Source organism: Rattus norvegicus, chromosome 4 (assembly GCF_036323735.1).
Source record: "Rattus norvegicus strain BN/NHsdMcwi chromosome 4, GRCr8, whole genome shotgun sequence".
Lineage (NCBI taxonomy): Eukaryota > Metazoa > Chordata > Mammalia > Rodentia > Muridae > Rattus > Rattus norvegicus.
In genome coordinates this window covers 8,370,512-8,396,402 of record NC_086022.1, presented here as the reverse complement: position 1 = coordinate 8,396,402, position 25,891 = coordinate 8,370,512, and the positions used below count along the sequence as shown (strand labels likewise).

The 25,891-nt window shown below is 49.5% G+C and overlaps 1 protein-coding gene and 1 long non-coding RNA gene across 9 annotated transcripts in view; one reads left to right on the top strand and one right to left on the bottom strand.

The window, feature by feature from the left end:
- Dpp6 (dipeptidyl peptidase like 6) overlaps window positions 1–25,891 on the top strand; it is a 919,475-nt gene that overhangs the window by 846,292 nt on the left and 47,292 nt on the right. For 5 of the 7 annotated variants that reach the window (XM_017592501.3, XM_017592503.3, XM_017592504.3 and 2 more), the window contains exons 13-16: window positions 4,767–4,874; window positions 6,194–6,285; window positions 7,639–7,686; window positions 11,853–11,971. In XM_017592501.3, the coding sequence (XP_017447990.1) occupies window positions 4,767–4,874; window positions 6,194–6,285; window positions 7,639–7,686; window positions 11,853–11,971 (367 nt within the window). Of the gene's footprint in view, window positions 1–2,408; window positions 3,436–4,766; window positions 4,875–6,193; window positions 6,286–7,638; window positions 7,687–11,852; window positions 11,972–25,891 lie in introns of those variants that run through there. The other 2 variants (XM_063285681.1, XM_063285682.1) reach the window with 1 other exon arrangement.
- LOC120102469 (uncharacterized) lies at window positions 3,373–6,197 on the bottom strand. Of its 2 annotated transcripts, XR_005504102.2 has the most exons (3): window positions 5,869–6,197; window positions 5,245–5,374; window positions 3,373–3,985 (listed from the first exon to the last, which is right to left on the bottom strand). It is a non-coding gene; the product is annotated as an uncharacterized LOC120102469 (long non-coding RNA). The 2 variants fall into 2 exon arrangements; XR_010065724.1 differs by having other exon boundaries at window positions 5,245–6,197.

Below are 25,891 nucleotides of genomic sequence, written 5' to 3'. Positions count from 1 at the left end.
GTAGAGATCCTAGGTTCTAGTCCCACAGGTCAACTCACCAACCACCTGTAGCTCCAGTTCCAGGGGGTGCCCTCTTCTGGCCTCCAAGGGTTCCCACATGCCCATGGTGCACATAAATTCATGCAGGCTCACACGTGTACACATAAACTTTTAAAAAACAAAATAAAATCTGTAAGTAGAGTCTAAGCTGTATTTGACATGAAAAATTATGACATATGTATTCATTAGCCCCATTTGGTCATTCTTGAATTCCTGCGCATTGCAAAATGCTCTTTTTATTTGGTAGATATAAATTGCTATTTAAAATGTTCAGCTATAAGAACATGAATCAGCTTCTCCCTCAGCATATGTTTATGTGGCACACACCGGGATGTTGATCCTTTTATCAGGGTGAGTAATACTCCATTTCGTGGCTATACCACAAGTACCTGCTGAAGGAGCCCCACCTTTGGCAACCACAGACGCTACACCACTGAGGATTGAAAGGAGCAGACACAGAGGCCCTGTGGTGTGTGTCTATTCCTCTAACACATCCAGTGTAGGTACATCCGAAGGAATGAAAAGCTGACCAGTAGTTGCCAGGGTGATAGTTAAGGCTATTTTGGTTGGGGGAGGGGCAGCTTTTTGATGTCATGAGTGCTAGAATTGCTTGATTTTGTCAAAATGTTGTGCTTATGAATTCCACCTCAGTAGATTGGGGGTCGTGGAAATGAACCAACTAGCTCTTGGTGATGTTCCCATCTAGACAGGAAGACGAGAGGCCTTATAAATTCCACGGCATAAGAGCGGATTAGACTCAGAAGCTGTGTTTTGGTGTTCAGCCTCTGACAAAAGGGAAGCCAAGAAAATCTGGGGCGGGGGGTTGGGGGTGTGTGCAACAAGCACAGGGAAATTCAGGCTGGGTTTGAAGGGAATAAAGGCTCCAAAGAAAGCCAGTGACACGTGTGTTTGAGGCAGAGCACAGTTCAGTGCCCTTGCACCTAACCCCAAGGGACTTCCCCTATGGAGACAGCTACTCTGGCCTGGATGGACACATGGCCTTGTCCTGGGGGCATGGGGATGGAGCTGCCAGCTGTCATCCACTGTTTGTCCATCTTCAGCATAACGGAGTGGGCATAGCCAACACCAGCTGCCTTGTCCTGATTTCTGACAGAACATCTTACAATACTGGAGAAAACCACAACCCGCTCAGGCACAGGGTGTGAACACTGAAGTCCTGAACAGCTCTCAGGAAGCCAGGTCCTTTCCCAGCAGCATGAAGACAGAGGAATGGCAGCACTAGTTAAAAATTGTTTTTTTTTTTTCTGTTTTAAAATGTAAATTTTTAGTTAACGGAGCAAGTAGTTGATTCTGAAGACACAATCGCTTTAAATGTGGAAGAAGCCAGAACTAGAGAGGACAGCTGCATGGCCTCAGTTCCCAGTTTATGAAATGTCTTATTAGAGCATTGTGCTCTCTGAGAACACTCCTTATCTGGGGTGCTTGTAGCTCTGTCCAGCTGCCCAGCCATTCGCACAGGACAGATATGTTCCATTCCGGGCCGCTAGGAGAGGCTTCAGTGAGTCTAACCATCTACACACTGTGAAAATCTATGAGGGGTCAGGACTACCATGAGAAGGTTTGGTGAACCCGACTGCCTACGTACATCACATGCTCTATAAGGGGGCCATACCTACTCAAACCTCTGTTGCATCCTTTTTCCTAAAGGGGTTTGTGGACACTACTTTCAAACCTGCAGCCTGCATGGTGCTGTGGTTCTGCAGGGCAACAGAGGAGCCCTGTGTAAGGCTGGGCTGCCACCAGCTGTCCTTCGGGGTCTCAGACATTTCTCATCAGAGGCCACAGGCATGACCCAGGGAGATACACTGAGGCCACGCCCCACTACCCATCCACCTCCTGTGTGTTGCAACAGCTTGCTGTACACAGCCCAGAAGACCCTGCAGACCGGGGGGATCCTGTCTGCTCCAACTTACCAGTCTCCCCCCTGTGGTGCCAGCAGTATGGTTGGCAGCCTCACATCATCACAGTCAACTGCATGTCCAAGTTCCTCCATCTCCCCTTCTTTCCTTCTCCTTCCTGAAGCCTCACTAAGGGCCCGGCAGAGAACCCCAGAAGCCAACAAGGGGATACAGACAGACAGACAGACAGACAGACAGACAGACAGACAGACTACATATGTGTATACCCTTACTGGGAACTCTCTCCTCTGAGAATATGCTAGAGAAATAGTAAACCTCATCTGCCCACATCACTGCTGCCAGACTGGCAAATTGTCCCTGGTATAAATAATCCCTGAGGGCCCTCCAGGCTCTCTGCACATGTGGGTGCTGCGGTCAGAGCTGTAGCCTTGTGGGAGAGTCTCCAGCTATCTTGCACCTTTAGCCAGATATTTGGTTTTGTGATTTCAGACTTTGGCCTCGGTCAGAGGACAGAAGCCGTAGAAGCTGGCAGAAGCCTGGCCTCCTGGAAGGTCTGCTGTGGAGAGAGCTGGCAGTTATGCAGCATAGCAAGGAAGCCAGAATCCCTAGATATCAAACAAGAGGCAAAACCTGTATTCAAATCCTGGGACCCAAGTCATTTTATCACTCAAAGTTTATTTAACAGACTGGGGAGATAGCTTGGCCACTAAAGGGCTTGCCACACAAACAAACAGCTGAGTTCAACCCCCAGAAGCCACACAAATGAACACAAGGCATGCTGGGATATGCTGGGAATGGACACTGGGAAAATGGAAACAGGAAGAACCCTAGGGCTCACTGGCCATTCAGTCTAACCAAATCAGCATACCCCGGGGCAGCAAAGGAGAAAACAGAAACCCAAAAACAAGTGGACAGTGTCCTGAGGGAGCATAGCCAAGGCTGATCTCTGCTATCCTATACATACACACACACACACACACACACGCACATGCACATGCACATTACACACACTCAATGCACACTCTCATCTACACACACTCACACACACACACATGCAAACACACTTGCATGCCCACACTCATACACACACATGCATTCATACATGCACTCACCCATGCACACATGCATACACACACACACACACACACACACACACACACACAGACTTGTTTACCACATGAGCAACTTTCCAAACACTGTCCTCCTCCAGACATTCTGGAAGGTTCCAGGGAGCAGTGGACCTCAGAAGCTGAGGTCTGGCCAGAATTAATCATATTACTTTTAATCTCTGTCCAAAGTGCAAACATTTCCCCCACAAAACTAGAGGACTCTTGCCTCATCCCTCCCATGGTTGGCAAACAAAAGTCCATCTAAAAAGCCAAATTAATGGCTGCTCTTTCTACTCCTCTTCTGTTAAATACCACACTCCCAACTCTAAATAGAAAAATCAATATTTGCAGATTAAAGGTTTCATTTTATTGCAAATATTCATGAAGATTAAATGTCATTTTAATCACGTTAGTTCATTTCTCTGAGCACGTCGTATTTGCATGTGTTCCCTCACTGTGGGGAAATGAGGTTTTTCTGGGCCAGCTGTGCTTTATTTACTGCTCATTCGCTTCTCTGGGAGCTTCTTGGATCACAATATCACACACCTTAGCCAGCCATTGGTGTGTACTGACGGAAACTTCCAGACGCTAGCTTCAGAATACAGAAGAGGTGCTACTGAACCACAATCACTCTGCCCATCAGAGTGGCCACCTCCCACTTTGGTAGCCTGCAAGGACCTGCCTGCTCAGCTCTTGGGGTGCCAGGAATAGAGAGTGAGGTAACAGGATACATCCGGCTGGCAGCCCTGGCCCCAGAGTTGTTATCAGGAAGAAGTGACTATTGCTCAGACCAGTGCACCACCTGGCACCTGCCTCTTCAAGATGTCTGTAGCGAGAGCCAGGCCCAGGTGGGCTCTCTGCTGTCTGAGTTTTAAAACAGGTACGGTTGATCTATGTGGGTCTTTTCTCTTTTACTGTGCCTCCTCAATGGGTGGGTCAGTGTGAAATAGGTTTTACCTAGGAAGAGAAGAAGAGAGGAGAGTGGGTTCGGTGGCTTCCCAGTTGGCTTTGAGCTGAGGTATGACAAAACTCAGGGTAGCAGCTTTGTGTGCTCCGGGGCTCACAGCAACCACTGAAGTCCAGTATTTGTCCCTGGCTTAGTCCCCACCTGTGAGGTGTGCTTGGTGAGTGTACAAGCCCATACTTCGCTGATCTTCCCACACTGTGGACAACAGTGGTGGTTGCCTCTGTCTAGGATATGCATCAGTACGGTGCACGTGGGGATGCGTGTCTGTGTAGGATATATGCACATGTTTGTATAGGTGTGCACAAGTGTGCGTGTGAGTGCACGAGCACCAGACACTGATGTCGGTGTCTTCCTCTGCTGTGTCCACCTTACCTTCTGAGATAGAACCCCTCACTGAACCTGGAGCTCACTAAGTACATTAGGCTGACTGGACAAGAAACGGGGAAGTCACCTGTCTCTGCTCCCCCGGCTCTCGGGTCACAGACCTTTGCTGCCACTGCCTGCTTTGTCTGTGGCTCTGGCATCTGAACAGCAAGGACTTGACCAACTGAGCCATTCCCCAGCCCCGGTCCGTGGACTGAGGTGCCCGTCTCCCTCTGCGTTTAGAAAGCCGAAGGTCTGACTCTGTGGTCCCACACAGACCTGGTCACTCTTCAGGTCCATCTGTCATTAGAAACTACACATAAACGACCCAAGGATGCTCCCTCGACCGTTCCCTTTTCATGCCCCCACCCTGCTTTGTAGTGACAGGCCTGTCATCTCTGTCCACAGAATGAAGAGCCCGTGTTCTCCAAGGATGGCCGGAAGTTTTTCTTTGTCAGAGCGATCCCACAGGGAGGCCGGGGTAAATTCTACCACATCACTGTATCCTCATCCCAGGTGGGTCCTACTGCCTTCTGTGCTGTGGTACCATTGGTGCTGGCCTGGGGTGAACACACTCGCCCTTCCTAGGACCCCAAGATGCTCATAGATGGAGGCTGATGTCCACACATGGGTTCCAAGGACGCGGGTCGCACAGCACTTGTCCACACACAGAGGAGGGCAGCAGCTGGAGTGCAAACTCTGATGCTCAAGAACATGGACATGGAATGTGGCATTTCTAGCAACATTAGAGGGACACGGGGACTCACTGATGGGTAGCAATGAGGATGACCACTGAGTGCCTGCCTGCCCTGCTTGACACTCTCCTTTCCCTCAAGGCCACTCTAAGTCCTTCATGAATCTCCCTCTAACCCCAGCACTGCCTTACCCTGAGTGAGCAGCAGATCTGTCCTTAGTGATACTGTAGCTAAGATGTAATTAGGAAGAAGGCTGTCTGGAGGCATATGTGTGTCTGGTTGCACCCACAAGAGAAACCACAGGACCATCTCAGTGAACATCTGGGAGGGAGGAGAGAAGGGCTCTGAAGTGCCTTGGGGAGGAGCGATGGCTACTCCCAGCTAAGGCAGGCATTGCTGTTTTCCAGCCACTTAATCACATGACTTACAGAATGTCCAAAACCTGATCTGTTCACTTTACTGGGCTCATTCCCAGATTTAAAAACAAAATAAAACAAAACAAACAAAAACCAATTCTTCCTTTCATTCAGCCCCAATCTGTAAATTCCTTCAGAGGATCAGAAACTGCTGAGAGTCCCTTAGCATCCACCAGGAGGTGGCTCCCATCCTGACCCAGGCGCCCACTCTTGTCCTGGGCCTCTGCTTCCAAGCCCAGGATGGCATAGGCTGCACTGACGTCCTGGATGCTGGTCCTTATGCAGCTTGCTCCTGGGTCTGCAGTCTCTTGTGTGAACCTCCATTGCCTATGTTAGGCTCCGTCCCCTCTGCACTGACTCCCCAGGGCATGTGCCCTTCACAGCTACCCACAGCTGTACCTCAGCATCCCAGCTGTACATTGAGTGCTGCCTGTATCTGGTGCTGTGATGGCAGGCTCCGGTGACTGTAGTACACAGCTCCAGGAGACACCTGAGAAGTGTGCTGGCTGAACAGGAGTCATAGTCTGTAGAAGGCGGCAGGATGAGGCGCCAGGACAAGCCTGACACAGGGACCACCTAACATCCCCATTGGCAACACTCAGAGCCCATCGCAGAAGGTGCTGGATTCAAGCCATAGGACATAGGAAAGAGAAGCAAGAGCGGGGAGGAGAGAGCCTCAATTCTGACAGGCTGACTCCTTCCTGACATCCTGTCTGTATTTCAGCCCAACAGCAGCAATGACAACATCCAGTCCATTACCTCTGGGGACTGGGATGTGACCGAGATCCTGACCTACGATGAGAAGCGGAATAAGCTGTGAGTGAGAACCGGGGCTAGATCCCGGGGGCTGTCTGGGACGGCTAGCCAGTCCTCTTGTTATTGCTAGTCAAATGTGCTGGGAGAGGGAAAAGCACAGCTCAGGGCCTCCTCTCCCCACCGAGGTCATGGCCCTCACCATTGTGAGCTCAGGTCCTGACTCAGCCACCTCCCAAAGCTACAAGGTTCAGTGACAAAGAAAAGCTTGAATGGGGGGCTAGAGGGATGGCTCAGCTGTTAAAGGCTAGGCTCACAACCAAAAATATAAGAAAAGCTTGAATGACCTGTGAGGGGACGTAGGTTCGCAGAGATGCTCTGAAGCAGCTTTTATCGAATCTCTGTAGACCCGGGCACAGGCTGAGGGCATCCCCGACACGATCTCACTATACTATGGCTATGGGTTAGGATGGTATGCTTGCCCATTGAAAAGACAAACTAAGATGTGCTGGGGGGATGGTTTCATTATTAAAGTACTCACTGTGCAAGTCTGAGGACCTGAGTTCAAGCCCCAAGACTCACATAAAAAAGCAGGCATGGTGGTGTGGGCTTATAATTCCAGTGCTGGGGAAGTAGGGCTCTGGACCTCGCTGGTCAACAAGCATCATCCAATCAGTAAGCCAAGTCCCAGTGATAGACCCTGTCTAAAAAGAAAGCCAAATTACATGGAATGACCTTGGAATGATACCCAAGGTCAGCCTCTGGCCTTTATCGGCAAGTGCATATGTGTGCCCCTGTACACACACATACCTGCATACACATAAACATGCAACTGCACACACGCATGCATGCGCACACACACACATAAAATAAAAATATATATTAATATATACTGCATATATAATATAAATATATGCAGAGAAGTTAAGCTGCTTTCTAAGATTATTCAGCGTCTATCAAAAGGGGTCCAGGCCCAGTCCTGCACCTGATGTTGCTTGGCCCCACTGCTCACCCAGTAGGCATTCTCAGGCTTAGGACAAAACCAACAGGCATGTATTCCCCAGATCAGGTTATACGGGATTTTATAAAGTCTCCTCCTTGCCCTTCAGGTTACCAATCTTTTGGGAAACCCCATGTTCACATCTAGGTATGCCCTTCCACTGCCTTCACTGCTGAGTTAGGGGGCCAGGGTCAGTGCGGGAGACACCTGAAGCTGCTGGTGTGACCAGTATGTCCCTCTGCCTGTAGACGTCACTGTCCCTGCTGTGGTCATGAGTATGCCCAGACTTAACATGGGCATTGCTCATTAAACAGACCACAGTCCCTGACAGGTACTGTGAATTAGCTAGGGTGGGGCTTGTGGCCAGTAAATGCACAGAGACAATCTGACCCAGTATACCTTTTCCATCTCCACAGCTATTTCCTAAGCACAGAGGACCTGCCACGAAGACGACACCTCTACAGGTAACCAGCTCCCACTGCCGGCAGGGCCTCCTGGCCTCACACAACCACAGCTCTGAGCAGCCCATAGGAGGCAGCAAGGACAGCTGGGTAACTAGAAAGCCAGGGAAGAGAGAAAAGAGCAGAAGCCACTGGACCCAAGTCCTCAAGTCCTGTTTCTGCTTCGGTCAAATCGATCCTTACTCTCGCTCTTGCTCTCTGGCATGCGCACTCATAGGCTCATGCCCATGAACAGACACACACACACACACACACACACACACACACACGCTTCTCCTCTTGAGGGACCCTGCCTGGCTGGCTCTATATTCAAGCACTATCTTGGCAGATTGCCTTTATCTGTGTATTCTGAGGACAGCCGGGTCTGGTTTAGGAATCAACCAATAGCTGAATGAGGAGGAGGCTGGCTTTTCACCTCCCCCCTGGCCCCCCATGCTCCAAGCTTGCTTGCGATGACCCAAGTTCCACAACCTCACAAAACATAGAAAATGGACAGGTATGCCAGGAACCCAGAGAGGGCAGATGTAAGATCACCCTCTCAGCGGTTATCACATGTGAGAGGGCTTTGTTCTGAGGTTAACTTGGTTTCTGCCCGTTTGGAAGAGGAGAACAATGGCTGTTTCTAGACACTTCTTAACTAGAGCAGCTGCAGCTGGCTGCTCCCTGAATCTTCAATGGCCACTAGAAGAGGACAGTGTGGACCAGAGAAGCTAGAGAAGCCCCACCACATAGAAGTCTTCCCACTGTACCCCATGCTGAGTATAAAGCTGGCACGAATAAGCAAGGCTCTGTGGTCACGGACCTGCTGCTCTCTAGACTGTTCACTGCTATGGGCCTACTAGAGTTATGAAAATCAGGCTACCCACTTTATAAAAAGCAAGAAGGCAGCTTCTGCACCTCCCCTATGACCTGTGGCATCAGAAGCTTGCCTTCTCTCTCCCATAACATCTTCATCCTCAGGAAGAGAGGTTCCACATTGGAAGCTGTGCTTAGAGAGGAACCTTCCCAGGGGCTTCTTGGCCTAGATTAGACCTGACCATGGTGGTTCCAGGTGGCATCTTCAACTGGTTTCTCTCACTGTCCTTCTCATCCCCAAGCAAGAAGCAACATCAGCCCCATCCTGCTGTCAGGAGGACTGGGTTCTGGAAACAATCCATGCCAGTTCCTTGCCATTCACAGAGCTCCCCGCTCTTGCCCTTGGCACTTAAAGAATGTGGGAAACCTGCCCACTGCTCTCAGATTGCCAATCATCTGTCCAGAGAGTCCCTTACATGGGTACAAAGTGCCCGGTGATCGTGCCCATGACCACTGTAGGCACCCATGATTATTCAAAGTGATGGCATCCATGACTACACTAGTAACCATGATCCCATCAGGTGATGAATGATAACCATGACCATATGATAACATCCATGACCACACTGGACAATGGCACCCGTGACCACACTGGACATTAGCACCCATGACCACACTAGACAATGGCACCCATGACCACACTGGACAATGGCACCCATGACAACACTGGGCAATGACACCCATGACTACACTGGACAATGGCACCCATGACCACACTGGACAATGAAACGCATGACCACACTAGACAATGGCACCCATGACCACACTGGGCAATGGCACCCATGACCACACTGGGCAATGGCACCCAGGACCACACTGGGCAATGGCACCCATGACCACACTGGGCAATGGCACCCATGACCACACTAGACAATGGCACCCATGACCACACTGGGCAATGACACCCATGACCACACTGGACAATGGCACCCATGACCACACTGGGCAATGGCACCCAGGACCACACTGGGCAATGGCACCCATGACCACACTAGACAATGGCACCCATGACCACACTGGACAATGGCACCCATGACCACACTAGACAATGACACCCATGACCACACTAGACAATGGCACCCATGACCACACTGGACAATGGCACCCATGACCACACTAGACAATGGCACCCATGACCACACTGGACAATGACACCCATGACCACACTAGACAATGACAGCCATGACCACACTGGACAATGACACCCATGACCACACTAGACAATGGCACCCGTGACCACACTAGACAATGGCACCCATGACCACACTAGACAATGACACCCATGACCACACTAGACAATGGCACCCAAGACCACACTAGACAATGGCACCCATGACCACACTGGACAATGGCACCCATGACCACACTGGGCAATGGCACCCATGACCACACTAGACAATGGCACCCATGACCACACTAGACAATGGCACCCATGACCACACTGGACAATGACACCCATGACCACACTAGACAATGGCACCCATGACCATACTGGACAATGACACCCATGACCACACTGGACAATGGCACCCATGACCACACTGGACAATGGCACCCATGACCACACTGGACAATGGCACCCAAGACCACACTAGACAATGGCACCCATGACCACACTGGACAATGGCACCCATGACCACACTGGGCAATGGCACCCATGACCACACTAGACAATGGCACCCATGACCACACTAGACAATGGCACCCATGACCACACTGGACAATGACACCCATGACCACACTAGACAATGGCACCCATGACCATACTGGACAATGACACCCATGACCACACTGGACAATGGCACCCATGACCACACTGGACAATGGCACCCATGACCACACTAGACAATGACACCCATGACCACACTGGACAATGGCACCCATGACCACACTGGGCAATGGCACCCATGACCACACTGGACAATGGCACCCATGACCACACTGGGCAATGGCACCCATGACCACACTAGACGATGGCACCCATGACCACACTGGGCAATGGCACCCATGACCACACTGGACAATGGCACCCATGACCACACTGGGCAATGGCACCCATGACCACACTAGACGATGGCACCCATGACCACACTGGACAATGGCACCCAGGACCACACTGGACAATGGCACCCAGGACCACACTAGACAATGGCACCCATGACCATACTGGACAATGGCACCCATGACCACACTAGACGATGGCACCCATGACCACACTGGGCAATGGCACCCAGGACTATACTGGACAATGGCACCCATGACCACACTAGATGATGGCACCCATGACCACACTGGGCAATGGCACCCAGGACTATACTGGACAATGGCACCCATGACCACACTGGACAATGGCACCCAGGACCACACTGGACAATGGCACCCAGGACCACACTAGACAATGACACCCATGACCACACTAGACAATGGCACCCGTGACCACACTGGGCAATGACACCCGTGACCACACTGGGCAATGACACCCGTGACCACACTGGACAATGGCACCCATGACCACACTGGACAATGGCACCCATGACCACACTGGGCAATGGCACCCATGACCACACTAGACAATGGCACCCATGACCACACTGGGCAATGACACCCATGACCACACTGGGCAATGGCACCCATGACCACACTAGACAATGACACCCATGACCACACTAGACAATGGCACCCATGACCACACTGGACAATGGCACCCAGGACCACATTAGACAATGACACCCATGACCACACTAGACAATGGCACCCGTGACCACACTGGGCAATGACACCCGTGACCACACTGGGCAATGACACCCGTGACCACACTAGACAATGGCACCCATGACCACACTGGACAATGGCACCCATGACCACACTGGACAATGGCACCCATGACCACACTAGACAATGGCACCCATGACCACACTGGGCAATGACACCCATGACCACACTGGGCAATGGCACCCATGACCACACTAGACAATGACACCCATGACCACACTAGACAATGGCACCCAGGACCACAGCAGGCAAGGACACTCATGATTGTAGTCTCCATACCCTGATATCACCTTGCCTGCAGCTTCACCACTGGTGAAGATTAAGATAACTCTCCAGAGTTTGGAGGAATTATGGGTTAGGAATGCTGGGAAATAGAGTTAAGTATCCCCAAAGGGGTATTGATGGGAGTAAAGCTTAATGGATTAGCAGCAGGGGTGAGCAGACAACCTCAGAGGAGAGCTACCCTCCTGGGGAACTCAGGACTTGACCTCCAGGATCACTCGGTCTCTGCCCCTGTTCTCACTGGCTCTTTGCTCTTCCAGCGCCAACACGGTAGACGACTTCAACAGGCAGTGTCTGTCATGTGACCTGGTGGAGAACTGCACCTATGTCAGTGCTTCCTTCAGTCATAACATGGACTTCTTCCTGCTCAAGTGTGAAGGTGAGTGGCCGCCACTCCGTCCTGTCTCAGGTGGATGCTGAGGTCTGTAGACAGGAGCACACCCAGGACAAATGGGAGTGATGGAAATGTGGCAGACTGCAGAACCAGGGACACTGCTCATGAGGCAGGACTGCACTTACCACATCTCCTTACAAAGCTCATCTGGGAGTTTTCTCTGCATTGAGCTACATCTCACCTCCCATTGTCCATAAAAGACCAGTAAGCTATGAGCTACCTGACGTATCCATCACATAAATGTACCTACATGTGCTCTCTATAAACAATTCCAAGATCAAATTTCCAATATTGGTGATTGAGATCATACAGAGAACCACAGAAATACAAGTTCCTAGAACCCAGCTCATTGATTCCAAGCACTCAAGTAGTCTTTACCAGTGTCTGTGTGTGCATGTGTGTGCACATTTGTGTGTGTGTGCATGTGTGCGTGTGTGCGTGTGTGTGTGTACCTATGTGTACATATGTGCCATGGTGCTTTGGTAGAGGTCGGAGGACAACTTTTAAGGGTTGGTTCTTTCCCTCCACCCTGTGGGCATAGAACTTGAGTAGTCAGGCTGATGGCAAGCACTTGGGCCTGCTGGGCTATCTCACTGCCCATATAGAAGGGTTTCTTATCACACCAACTGAATACTTGATATCCAGTCTCGGACTGGATGCAGGAAAATGTCTTTGCCTCTTATTCTTATCTGCTGGAAAGATTGAATCCATAAGAAGGTAAGCAATAAATATGATTCTACACAAAGAAGTCTCAAAGGACTAGACCTACTGTGATGAGAGAGAGAGAGGGGGGGGAGGGAGAGAGAGAGCACATTGCTAAAGGAGGCTGCTGAGACCAGGAACATGCCCCCCAGCTAAAATGGCAGTCCTGGCAGTCACAGGAAGGGGTAGTGATTCTGTATGGCAGTGTGTCTCATACCCTGCTGGCTCCTGCACAGCTTGTGAACATATGCTCCCTTGACTGATGTCACCTAACACCCTGAAAAGCTCAACCACCAACATTCTTCCAAGACAGAGGTACTGCCTGGTGCAAGCTTTCTAAAACACATTAGTCCCTGCCACTTCCTATATCCCAGTCCCCGTCTCCCATGCTTCTCAGACTGGTGCCTACGAATGGGAACTCAGTTTCTCGTTGCTTTTGACAACTAAGGATGTCAGACTGTTGCTCTACAGTATGTGACATCACCTTCTACTCCTAAGCAAGTCTAACATTAAGGTGTCAGCAGATTGAATCCTCTGAAGGCTGAGGGACATGTTTCCCTCACGGTCCCTGGCAACACTTCATTTAAAGATGTGCCATTTCAGTCTGTTCCCCAACCCTTGCATTTCCATCTCTGCTGTGGACTTTGTGCCCATAGCACATCTTAGAAAGACACCAGTCACTTGATGAAGACCCCTATCCTCTTCTTAAGTGAATTTGCAAAGACTTTCCTTCCACATAAAGTCACACTCATAGTTAGGTGCTAGAGTTTAGGACTTCAGCTTATCTTTGAGAGGAGACACAAGTGAACCACAGTGACTCTCTTTCTGAGGTGTGTGCTGTCAGGGCTGGAGAGATGGCTCAGAGGTTAGCAGTGCACACTGCTCTTCCAGAGGACCTGAGTTCAGTTCTCAACACCCACACTGCCACCTCAAACTTCAGCTCAGTGGATCCAGTGCAGCCGGGCGACCCAGACACATAGGGCAGACATCTACATATAAATAATCCACTCCACACCACTCTCCTCACACCACTCACCTCACACCACTCACCTGCACACCACTGACCTCACACCACTCACCTCACACCACTCATCTCACACCACTCACCTCACACCACTCACCTCACGCCACTCACCTCACGCCACTCACCTCACGCCACTCACCTCACACCACTCACCTCACACCACTCACCTCACACCACTCACCTCACACCACTCATCCCACACCACTCACCTCACACCACTCACCTCACACCACTCACCTCACACCACTCACCTCACACCACTCACCTCACACCACTGTTTGGGGCTAAAAAGTTAACATATGTGAAATAGAAGAACCATTCTTGTGTGGACTTTTTCTAGGAACTCTTTGAGGTCATAAAACTAACCTGATGCTGAAGCTCAGTGTGACAAGGAGAGTCATGTAGGGTTTTTGCCTCCCAAGAGAGCTTCAGGCCTCACAGCCTCAGAGTGGTGGGTCAGAGAGCCAATGAATGGGACTCCGGTCCCAGCCACTATTTGCAAACTCAAACTGTTCTTGCCAAGCTAAATCCCAAGAACAGGGTTCATTTCCCTTCACGTTTCTCAAAAGTGCTTGGTTGATCCTGATCCTCGGAAGGTCGAAGTATCCTCGGGAAATGGGACTCACACTCAGACAATGGCTGGTTCATAAAGTCTATAAGCATTTTTCTTGGAACTGAGAATGGAATTATTGACTTCACTCTGTTCTAGGTGGGAAAGGACAGTCTGTGTCCATGAGCCCTCTGGGCTCTGGGACCATCACCCTATGCTACTCATAGTGCCCAGTGCTTAAGAGCTCTCCACTAGATCCAGTGGCTTCATTTAAGACAAGTTCTCCACCCTGAAGATGAATTCAAACAAAATGTCCTTAGTACACGTAAAGCAAGTCCTTCTGATCGCTATCCCTTCTAGTCCTAAGCAATCCTCAAGGGTCCCTATAACCACACCTGGATGTCATCAGGTTTGAGAAAGGCAGAATTGGGCAGACCTACTTAGAATCTGGGCTCTTCCATTATCTCTGGGTCCACTGGTATGCTGTCCCCCCTCCAATATGTCATGTTCTTATTATGAAAACTAAGGGAGTCGGGGTGACTAACCTATGATGCTGCTGTGAGGACCAATCAGAGCAAAGTGTACGATATGCTTACCATGGCATCTAATCTATCCATTATTATAATTCTAATCATCATCCACAGCTCAGTGACCAGCAAAGGGCTTGACAACCACTTACAGCCTACTCGGTTTGTGAAAGTTGAGGCTGAGGGTGGAGGTCGTTAGCCTCCATGGCATCAACTGAACAACCGCATTATGTAATCAGACGACAGCGAACAGGCAGGGATGGAAGGTGGTAACCAGGGACCTGGGGGGACAGTGGGTTAAATGTCTTCTGAGGAAGCACAAGGACCTGGAAACAGATCCCCAGGTATAGCAGTGCGTCCACATTCCCAGCACTGAGGGATAGAGACAGGCAGGTCCCTGGAGCTCACTGCCCAGTCGGGCTAGCCAATCAGTGAGCTCCAAGTTCAGTGAGGGACCCTGTCTCACCAATAAGGTGAGAAGTGGTGGAGGGAGACAGCCAGCTTCAAGCTCCGGCTTCCGATTATGCAACATCCCTCTCCTCAAGTGAGCGCAGCACACATTCTAATTATAATGAGGAACAAGCAAAAATAATAAAGGAAAGTTGCAGACCATGGGGCTGAAAATTAGTGGGATTCTAGGCCAAGTCCAGGCACAGTGAAAACAGCATCAGGAGGGATTGGTTGGTGATGGCATATGGGATTGATTTGTGATGTCTGCCATGTACTGTCATGAGGGAGGAGGCAGCAGCCACATGAAATTGTCTGTCACATTTGAAGCGATCATCCTCTAAGAACAAATGGATACCTCCTATAAAAGTAAGCTTCCCATCCCAGATCATCTGGGATGGCAGGGGGGCCGCTGCACCCTAACCCTCTCTTACTGCAGAGTGAAGCAAGGCAGGCTATGGTTACAGACCTAAACCCCTAAGGCATCGTGGTCCCCTGAAGTAAGAAAGCGGCATGCCATAAAAAGGCAGGCTTGAAGAGTGAAGGACTAGGCCTGACAAGTCTAGACATCCCTAAGGAGAGGCGTCTGCTGCGGTTTCTGACTATAGACACGTCTGTCTGTCCGGTGGTTTTTGGATCAGGCAGCGGACATTGCTAGCTTCCTCTGGAGTGGTTCAGGGTATTACACTTCGGATAGGAAAGGGCCAAAGGCCCCATACTGAAGGCTTGCTTACCAGCCTCTAGGGCTGTGGGGAGATGGACTAAAGAATATCATTGGGTCCTTGAGGGGGACCCTGGAGCCCTGGTACCTTCCTGGCTCCCCTAAACTTCTTGGATGATAAACTATGGTCTGACATGTTTTTCCTGGATGCAGGCTCTCTATGGGCTGTAAAACAAGGGAGCTGAGCAGCCAGAGTCTGATGTCTCCAGAGTCACGACCTAAAATCAACCTTTCCTCTTCATACGTTGGTTTTCTCAGGCAGTTTTTCACAGCAGTCCTGCACTGTCCTAAATCAGCATTGTGAGCAGACATCCTGCACTGTCCTAAATCAGCATTGTGAGCAGACGTACCCAACTGTTTGCTAATAATTCCTGAGTAGCCCTGGGCCTGTGGAAACAATAAGTAACCTGCATCCTCCTTGATAGAGGTGTATCACCTTCAAACATGCAGAAGGATCAGCTCCCAGAAGCAGGGTTAAAAACAAATGATTGGGATGGCACAGTGGCTCAGTGGACAGAGGCCCTTGCCGTCAAACCTCATAACTGAGTTCAATCACTGGAATACATACAGTTGGTGGGAGGAGAGAACCAACTCCTGACTTCCTCCAGTTTCCACACATGCAAAATGTGACGTGCATGTATCCCCCCCACACACTATGACATGCATGTATCCATTCACACACACTGTAACATGCATATATACACACACTGTGACATCCATGTACACACACAGTGGCATGCATGTACAAACACACTGTAACATGCATGTACTCACACACACACATACACATACTGTGACATGCATGTGCCCCCACACACACTGCCATGCATGTATCTACCCCCTAACACACTGCAACATTCATGCACACACACACACACACACACACACACACACACTAAATTACTGTTAAGAAATCGTTCAATAAACATTAATGATTTGGCTCTGTAAGCCACACTGTCCTCTGGGTGGCTCTTACACTGAGTTTCTGAGGCATTAACCTTGCCTGCCCTTTTTAATTTTGAGTGTTTAAAACCAGGCTTGAGGCTCCTTGGAGCATTGCTGGTATGTTTGTGAGAACATCTGTTCACTCTCTCAAACATTTGGAGCGATTCCCTTCGAGGCTGTGTGTACCAATAGGGTCGGGGAAGCCCAGCCCCAGCAGCACACCCAGGAAGACCGTAATACTCCTCAGTGACCGTGAAGCAGATGTTTCCTGTGGTAAAGAAGCTACCCAGCGTCCTGCTGGCACTTCCCTACTGTGGACCAGGGTGATGTACTGGCTTTGGTGACCGTGATGCAAGAAGAGAGGCTATGTCTTACACGTGTCACTGAAATGTCCATTCAAAATGATGCCATTCTGTGTAGCCTCTTGAAACTGTATCCATTCCTCTTGTTTCTGGAATGCTTGCTGTGGCAAGAAAGACTTCCTTGTTGCCAGTCACTTTACCTATGGGATCTCTGCCAGGCAGTGCTCTTGTTTGAAATGACTATAGTGTGCTTCCCACCATGCATTTCTATCCAAAATGGCTTTCCCTTTTCTGGATCTTTACAGAGGGAATATAGAAATGAAAGATTCATAGTATTACTGAACCACTAGGGAGGGGACCACAAATCATAAGCAATGAAATTGGAAGGTAAGTCTGAGTTGGTAACACAGATCGAAGCGCCAATGGCAGGTAGTTATGGCACACGTGGTAAAGGTGTAACACAGAGTGTTAGCCTTCAGAGTTTGAATTCTGAAACACCAGGCAAGGTAGAGATGGCCAAGGCCAGGAGCTAGAGTGACCATAGCTTAGGAATTACACAAAGGAACCCCTCCTGTTCTCCAAGATGCCACCTCCCACAATGTTCCCATCAGGAGCCCTGGCTGTGGCACTGTTGGAGTGGATAGCGATCTCAGAACAGAAGGGAACTACCACAGCTCTGAGCATCTGCAAAGACCAGTGCAAGTGAATACAAACACTCGCCAGGACGTTAGCATACCCAGGGCCTCTGCTTATGAGAAGTGGGGTGCAAGGCCTTGTGAGCATGAAATGAAGTGTACCTTTACCAGGAAGGATGACTGCAGCCTTTCCCGGATTCCAGAAGGTGTCACCTTGCTGACCAGAGCACAGGTGCTGGGTAAGAAGCAACCAACTGCTGGGGCTTTTCCAAGGGCATTCTTTGAAGCTCAGAGGAAGCACTGAATAGATTGGCTAGACATGGTGGTTGTTTACCAGCTTCCTAGGGAACTCTCTGGGGTCGTTGAATGTATATAAATGAATAAAGGCCTACTGTAACACCCAGGCCAGTCTTAAACTAACCACCCTCCTGCCTCAGCATCCCTAGAGTAGGATCTTGGATTCCAAAACACTGGGCGACATCTGCTATAAGACCCTCTCTCACTCCCTAAGGTCTTCTCCATTGGGAAGATTAAGGACCAGAGCAGCACCAAAGGGGACCATGGAGCAGGCAGCTTGTGGATTTCCAGAGGTACTCACAACTCAAAGTTGAAAAATCCAAGAAAATGAGAAGTGAGGTTCATAGACTGGAGGGTGTAAAGTACTTATAGAGACTGGGAGAAGACAGGGCAGAGAGTGAGCCACAGGTCACTGGGGCAATGCCCAGCACTGAGAGGAAAAAAAGAGACCTGCTGAGCATAAATGGAAGAACCATGGAACTGGGCATGGTGCTGCAGCCTAGGATCCCGGCACTTGGGAGGTTGAGGCAGAAGGATCAGAAACTCAAGGACAACTTGATGGCTAGGAAGGGTTTGAGGCCAGCCTAGATTCACCTCACTGTGGAGTGTGAAGGGTTTGAGGCTAGCCTACACACATATTACTGATCTCAAAGACAACCAGGCTTGTGTTTTGCTGGGTGCTGCTTGGAGGGGACAACCGTGTTTCATAAAAACAAACAAAATTAGAGACACAGCTGGAGAGATGATTTAGCACTTTTGAAAGTTGCCTGTTATGGTCCGTGTAGGGGACCTGGATTTGATGCCCAACACCCACATCGAGGCTTACAGCCACCCATAACTCCAGTTCAGGGGGACCGATGGCCTCTTCTGATCTCCTCAGGCACTAGGCATGCACACGGTGCATAGACACATGTGCAGGTATACACTCATCAGCATAAAGTAAAGTGTTTGGTGGATGGGGAATGTAGGAATTATCAGTTAGGGTATGGTGGCTTTTAACAACCAGCTTCAGCATTCATGAAATTCAAACCACACTACAGCAGTGCTTCTGCCTGAGCCATTGCTAGACTGAGTGCCGGAGACATGGCAGTACCTGTAACCAGGCCACTGACCTCTTTGTTACTCCCTCACCACCACACAAAACCTCTGAGGTGCAGCTCTTGAATCTTCCCAGACACAGCACCCCCCAGACACTGGAAGCATTTTCTGTTCCCAGAGGCAGGACCTGTTTCATGGGCCTCTCTTCCGAGCAGCCTTTTAGTAGACTGTCTACAACATTCAGACCTCCATAACAAAACTCAGTGTGCCAGCTTCCTTCTGAAACACCTGAAAGTGTTTTCAAGCTGTGGAGGCTGCATGTGCAGCAAAAGGCAGAACAAGTATTTGATGAGAGTCGCCCCACAACCTGAGCGCCTCCCAAAGACTCTACCCCTCGTGCTTTACCTCATGCTTTTGCCCCTTTAGGGGAGAGGGAGGATTTTAATGCTTCTCCTTTTTTTTGAGTGTGCAGAAGTGTTCAGTCAGAGTACAAGTGGAATGTTTATTAAATTGATTCCAGATTGTCGCAGGACTCCAGTAGTGTACCCCAGACTGTGTCAGCCCCTGTGGACACAGGAGACATCTTCATCTCTGTCCATAGACACCTACCTGGCACCCCCTGAGGCACACCTCACCCCTGAGGCACACATCATCCTCTCTACCCTTCATCGTAATTCACTTTCCTGCACGACATAACCCTCGTGACATAGGTACTTCTGTTTCTGAACATTCGTCTTCCCCATTCCTATGTAGGCTTGGTACATGTAAGGTCTCCTTTTGTCTGCAGCTTTAATCCAGCATTTAGAGCAACACCCATGCACTAGAACACTCTGTCAGTGGATCTCTGCGCAACAGGGGAGAGTTCAGTGTGGTAGTTGTAGGGGGCTAGGTCGATGGCCCACTGGTTAAAATCATGCACTGCTCCTGAAGAGGATCCAAGTTCAATGCCCAGAGCCCATGCTGGATGGCTCACAATCACTTGTAAGCATAGATCCATGGGATCTAATGCCTTCTGCATTCCAAGGGAATTCACTCAGGTACACATAGCCACCTACATAGAGATACACATATGTAAAGATAAATATTAGAAAACCTTTAAATCTCAATTGTGCCCTAGAAACAAAGCCAGTCCATGTGCCACTGGGAAGTGAGAGTACGTAAAATCTGCTTCTTGTGACAGAAGGTGATAAAATGTTATATAAAACATTAATTACTATTATTCATGAAAACACACTTACAAGATGTGGACACAACATCTGATGAAGAGGTGCAGGAATCGAAAGGACGTGAAAGTAACAAAGGCAAGCACTGTGTGACTGGAGGCCACGTGCTTATAGGACGACGGTTCTGAGTGGGTCATCCCACTGGCTGTAGGCCTCTGAACTGGCTTGGACACTGCTGCTGCTCCTGGCTTGTGGATCCAACTTTGGAGCACTACTAGGACTTCTTTGGATAACTCAGAATCCTTGCTGTGCAGGAGCCCGTGATGGCCGCCTCAACAACTGGCTCTATGAACTACCATAGAGGCCATCTCAGGATCCACACAGGCTTCTTCTCCAAGCATCACTGCCTCTGGTCCTCAGCCCCAGTGTTTGTGTTAGTCATGAAAAACTAAAGGCATTCAGAGATCCTAAAATAGATTCTAAGTACTCATTCAAGAGCTGTCCATTCTGAGTTCAAAATTTAGAATCGAATAAATTTCACTGAACTATTTGCTTGATAGACTTGATTGCTGACAAGCACCCAAGACAATGTCAATGTGGTTACAGCGTTAATTGTTGACCTGACAAAATCTAGAGTCACCTGGAATATGGGCCTTTGGGAAAGCCTGTGAGGATTTATTTAGATAAAGATTAGCCTATGAGAGTGTCTGAGGGACTGTCTTGGCTACATTAATTGATGTGGGAATTAATATGCCCACTGTGGGTGACACCGTCCCCTGGCTGAGATCCTAGACTATGAAAATTGAGAGAGGGAGCTGAGCAGATAGCTACGTGCATTCCTCTCTCTTCCTGACTGTGCATGCGCTAAGACACCAGCTCCCTCAAACTTATGCCACTGCTGTCTTCCCATTTTGAACCAAAATAAACAAACTCTTTCTCCCTTAAGTTGTATTTGTCTGCATGTTGTATCTCAGTAACAGGAAAAGAAGCTAAGGCAGCGATTACTAGGAAAGGTCACCTTTTTGAAGTGCATAAGAAGGCAGGGCTCCCAGACCAAAGAGGTTTCATCCAGCAAGCATTTCTGGTATATCCTAGTCAACAGAACTCCTTCCCTTCTCGTCTGCCAGCATCCAGAGTGGAAAACTTCCTTTTTCTTAGCTAGGTGATATTGTCTTACAGCCTAGTGCAGATGAATTACGTTCAGTGGGAGGGGTCTACCACTTCTTAACTTTAACAGGTTCTACTGTGGCTAAAACAGGAAGAACCCACCCCCACCCCATGCTTCACCACTAATAGAGAGGCAGAAGATAGAGACCACATGCCCCATTCTGCCCTGAAGAGGAAGGCAGAGAGGCAGCTGCACTAGAAGTGATGAGAAGTGAACTCCGGCCTACATGACGGAAGAGGCATTGCATATGTGTCTGAACAGAAAACGCTCATTTGTCTCCAGTCAGTGGTCACCAGGCCTCAGTTCCCTCAATCTTCCGTATTTCAAAAGATGCCCAGAATCTATATCCTTTATAGAATTGCATTCCGAAATGCCAGCAACCAACTCAAATAAGGGAGACAGCCTTTCACCAGATGAAGCATTTGCAGACCACATATGACACACAGGTGAGCAGAGTATGACACAGTATCCACCAAAGTAAGACCCTGGGGTACCAGAGGGGGTCCTCTAGAGTCTCCCGATCCTGTTCTCAAGCCACTGTGTCTTCACTGTGTCTCGCCGTGGCAGCGAGAGGTCCATGGTCAGGTCTCAGGAGTGTGATGCTGGACTCTCAGTGATCACACCTCTCATTATTATCATGGGTAGAAATATTTTCAGTACATTCATACACGGTGGATATGCAGAATAACAGAGTAAGACTCTGTGTAGAGAAATGTAAAGATCATCTCCGAAGACAAGAGGACAGCCGCACCCCAGCAGCTGTAGGTTCGATTCCCCTCCATATTTCAGAAAGTTCTCTGCAAACTCAGTCCCTTCAGTCACCGTATCAGTTACTCTTCTCTTACTGCAATGAAATACGGCCACTGTATTAGACATCACTTTCTTTAAGATTCATTTATTTTATTTATATGAGCACACTTTAGTTGTCTCTGAACACACCAGAAGAGGGCATCGGATCCCATTACAGAGGGTTGTGAGCCACCATGTGGTTGCTGGGAATTGAACTCAGGACCTCTGGAAGAGCAGTCAGGGAGCCATCTCTCAGACCCCTAGACATCACTCTTTAACAGATTATTTAAACTATTGTAACAAGATGTTTTGTGTTATAACTTGTTTCCATTTGGAATGGAAATGTCTGCTGTTTTAAGAGTTACTGCAGGGACTAAATGGTCATACTGTAGCACCCTATCTCAGACACACTGAAGGAACCAATGGTCATACTGTAGCACCCTATCTCAGACACACTGAAGGAACCAATGGTCATACTGTAGCACCCTATCTCAGACACACTGAAGGAACCAAAGGTCATACTGTAGCACCCTATCTCAGACACACTGAAGGAACCAATGGTCATACTGTAGCACCCTATCTCAGACACACTGAAGGAACCAATGGTCATACTGTAGCACCCTATCTCAGACACACTGAAGGAACCAACGGTCATACTGTAGCACCCTATCTCAGACACACTGAAGGAACCAACGGGATGATGAGATCACAGTGCCCTCTTCCTTTTGCCTTCTTCTTTTTTTCCTTCCTTCTCCCTTACCTTTATAGCCTCTTCCTCCTTTTCCTTCCTCCCTCCCCTTGCTTCTCATGCCTTGCCTTTGTTTTCCTTCCCCTCCCTTCCCCCCCTCCCGATTCTCTTACCTAAAGCCTTTCCTGGGCAGGGGTAGACAGGCATCCTCACAGAACAGTTGGGCATAAAGTCCAGCCCGGAGATAAGGATAGCCATCCACCTCTGGGTCCACCCATGGTGGGAGTCAGGCCTGGTGTAATGACGTGGTACCCCACAGGGAGGAATGCAGCATGAAGCTTGGGAACGAGCATGATGGGGGAGTTTTGGGGGCCAGGAGGTTATAGAAAATATTGTTCATTACAGGGACACATATAAATACTGTATCCATGTCACTCCCATCCCTTCTTACCTTTCTGAAACAAAGTCCCACCACGTAGACCAGGATGGGCTCAAACTTACAGAGTTTGAGATCCTCCTGCCTCTGCCTCTGCCTCTGCCTCTGCCTCTGCCTCTGCCTCTGCCTCTGCCTCTGCCTCTGCAGTGCCTGGATTAAAGGTGTGTACCAACACACACACACACACACACACACACACACACACACACACACACACACACACACGCGCGCGCGCACACACACCCCACAGCTGAAAGTGTTTTCATTCAAGGGATGGCTTTGATGAGTTAGAGTCAGTGACAATGAGAGCCAAGTTTCTTGTTGTTGGGCATGGAGGTTGAGCACATGAGGACATAGGAGAAAGCCCCCACGAAATCCAGGTTGGTGCTGAGCTGGGATCCCACGTGGCCATGTGAGACCTGGTCTCTGCAGTGAGCCTTAGCTCTGAGGGTCTTGCAGGGGCCGTGGTGATTGCTTTTGTGAGCCCTGTTAACTTTGGGAATTACACAGCAATATTGTGAGCCTTTCCAGTAAGAAGCACATAGCCTGCAACATTTGGGGATGGCCACAGGTGCCACTAACCCAGGCCTCTGAGAACTAGTCAGACGTTTTGAGAAAACTAGTTATGATAGCTCGTGCTTGTTAATCCCAGCACTGAAGTAGAAGCAGGAGACTTCATCACATAGTAAGTTACAGGCTAACCTGGGCTACATGAAACCATGTATCAGAAAAAAAAAGTGAGAAAAGTAAGAGGCTTCTGTGGTAAACAGGAGCATGACTGTGTGGACAGCTAGCTCAATATGTTGATATTTCTTCTCAGTGGCCTGATGCATTATCACAAATTAAATTCACTTGAATTAGTTGATCATGTGATCTTGCAAAAGCACATGCAGTCCAGTTTATTGAAAGAGTGAGCTCCTGCCAGGTGGACCACTCAATGCCGTCCTTCCTCTTCTGGACAGGAAGCACCTCTGCAGCTGCCACATTTCCCCTAAGCAAGCCATGACCTTCCCCTCCCTTGTACATCCAGCTTGTCGCTGAGAAGCTTCTGTATGTGGACACAGAGCTAAGACGAGAGACGACAGAATACCACCACCCCTTAAGGGTGCAGGAGGGTGGGAGAGGACAATTGAAAACAACCAGCATTCCGTCCTGTGGGTGCTGGGACATTTCTGTGTGGGTTGACAGCAAGGCGCTCTTCCACTGCATCACAGGAAGTCTACTAGAGCTGAGATATTGCAGGTACGCGATGCCTGGAGGCTGCTGACACACGTAGGGCTGGATTAGCATACAGAGGGCATCCACAGGAGCCAGTGCTCACCTCCTCTCTCCCCAGCAGCTACCCTTCCTTCCACAGGTGAGTCAGTCCCACAGCTCCCACAGCGGCTGAGAGCCAGGTCTTCCCAGCACGTGTCGGAGGCCCATGGGTGCTTATTCTACCCTCTTGTGCACAGGGAAGACAATCTTGGCAGAAATCCCACAGATCTCATGCAGAAGCCCTGGGTGCAGCCTGTGCACAAGAGGGCGCTGCAGCCCCACACATTGCTCTTCACAAGACACCCCCTCCCCTTCCTGGGCTTTTGTAGTTTCCTAGTTCTTAGTGTCAGGGTTTCCCCATGCATAAACATCACCACCTGGATTGAATATGTCTGACTCTGGGGGACAGAGAGAACTGAGCCCTGACCTTGAAAAGTCCTTCTGTGGTATTGTGTGTGAGGCAGACACTGAGCTCAATGTTAAACACAAGAAGACAAAACTCAGGGAGACTACCCTCAGGGAGCCCAGAATCTAGGATAAGAAAAAATGGAGAAACCTTTCATGAAGGTTGGCTGACCGCAGGTTACCAGCATTTCCCTAGAGCCTCAGCTCAGGATGGGTCCTCTCTCCCTCCTGGCAGGGCTTGGAGAACCTGTGAGCAGTTCAAAAGAATGAAGGGCATAGGAGAAGGTACAGTGTGGCACCGAAACAAACAAACAAACAAAAAAGTAAGCACTTGTTCTGTCGACTTGATGGAAAGTAGAATCACACTGGGGGATTTCTAGACCAGGCTGGCCTGTGAGCACGTCCGTGAGGGTTTCCTTAGCTGGGCGAATTCTGTGGGAAGAGGATCCTTAATGTGAGCAGCACCACCTCATGGGCTGGACCCCGGACTGGATGAAAAGGAGAGGGCATGAGAGGGGCATGAACACACACGCATTTATTCTCCCCATGACCGGGCACATGACCAACTTTAAGTCCCTGCTGCAGTGAAGGACAGTAACCTGGAATTAAACTCAAATAAACCCCTTCTTCCTTCCTGCTTCCTTCCTTTCCTTCCTTTCCTTCCTTCCTTCCTTCCTTCCTTCCTTCCTTCCTTCCTTTCCTTTTAAATGATGAGTGCTCTGTCCACATGTTCACCTGCAGGCCAGAAGAGGGCATCAGATCCCATTACAGATGGTTGTGAGCCACCATGTGGTTGCTGGGAATTGAACTC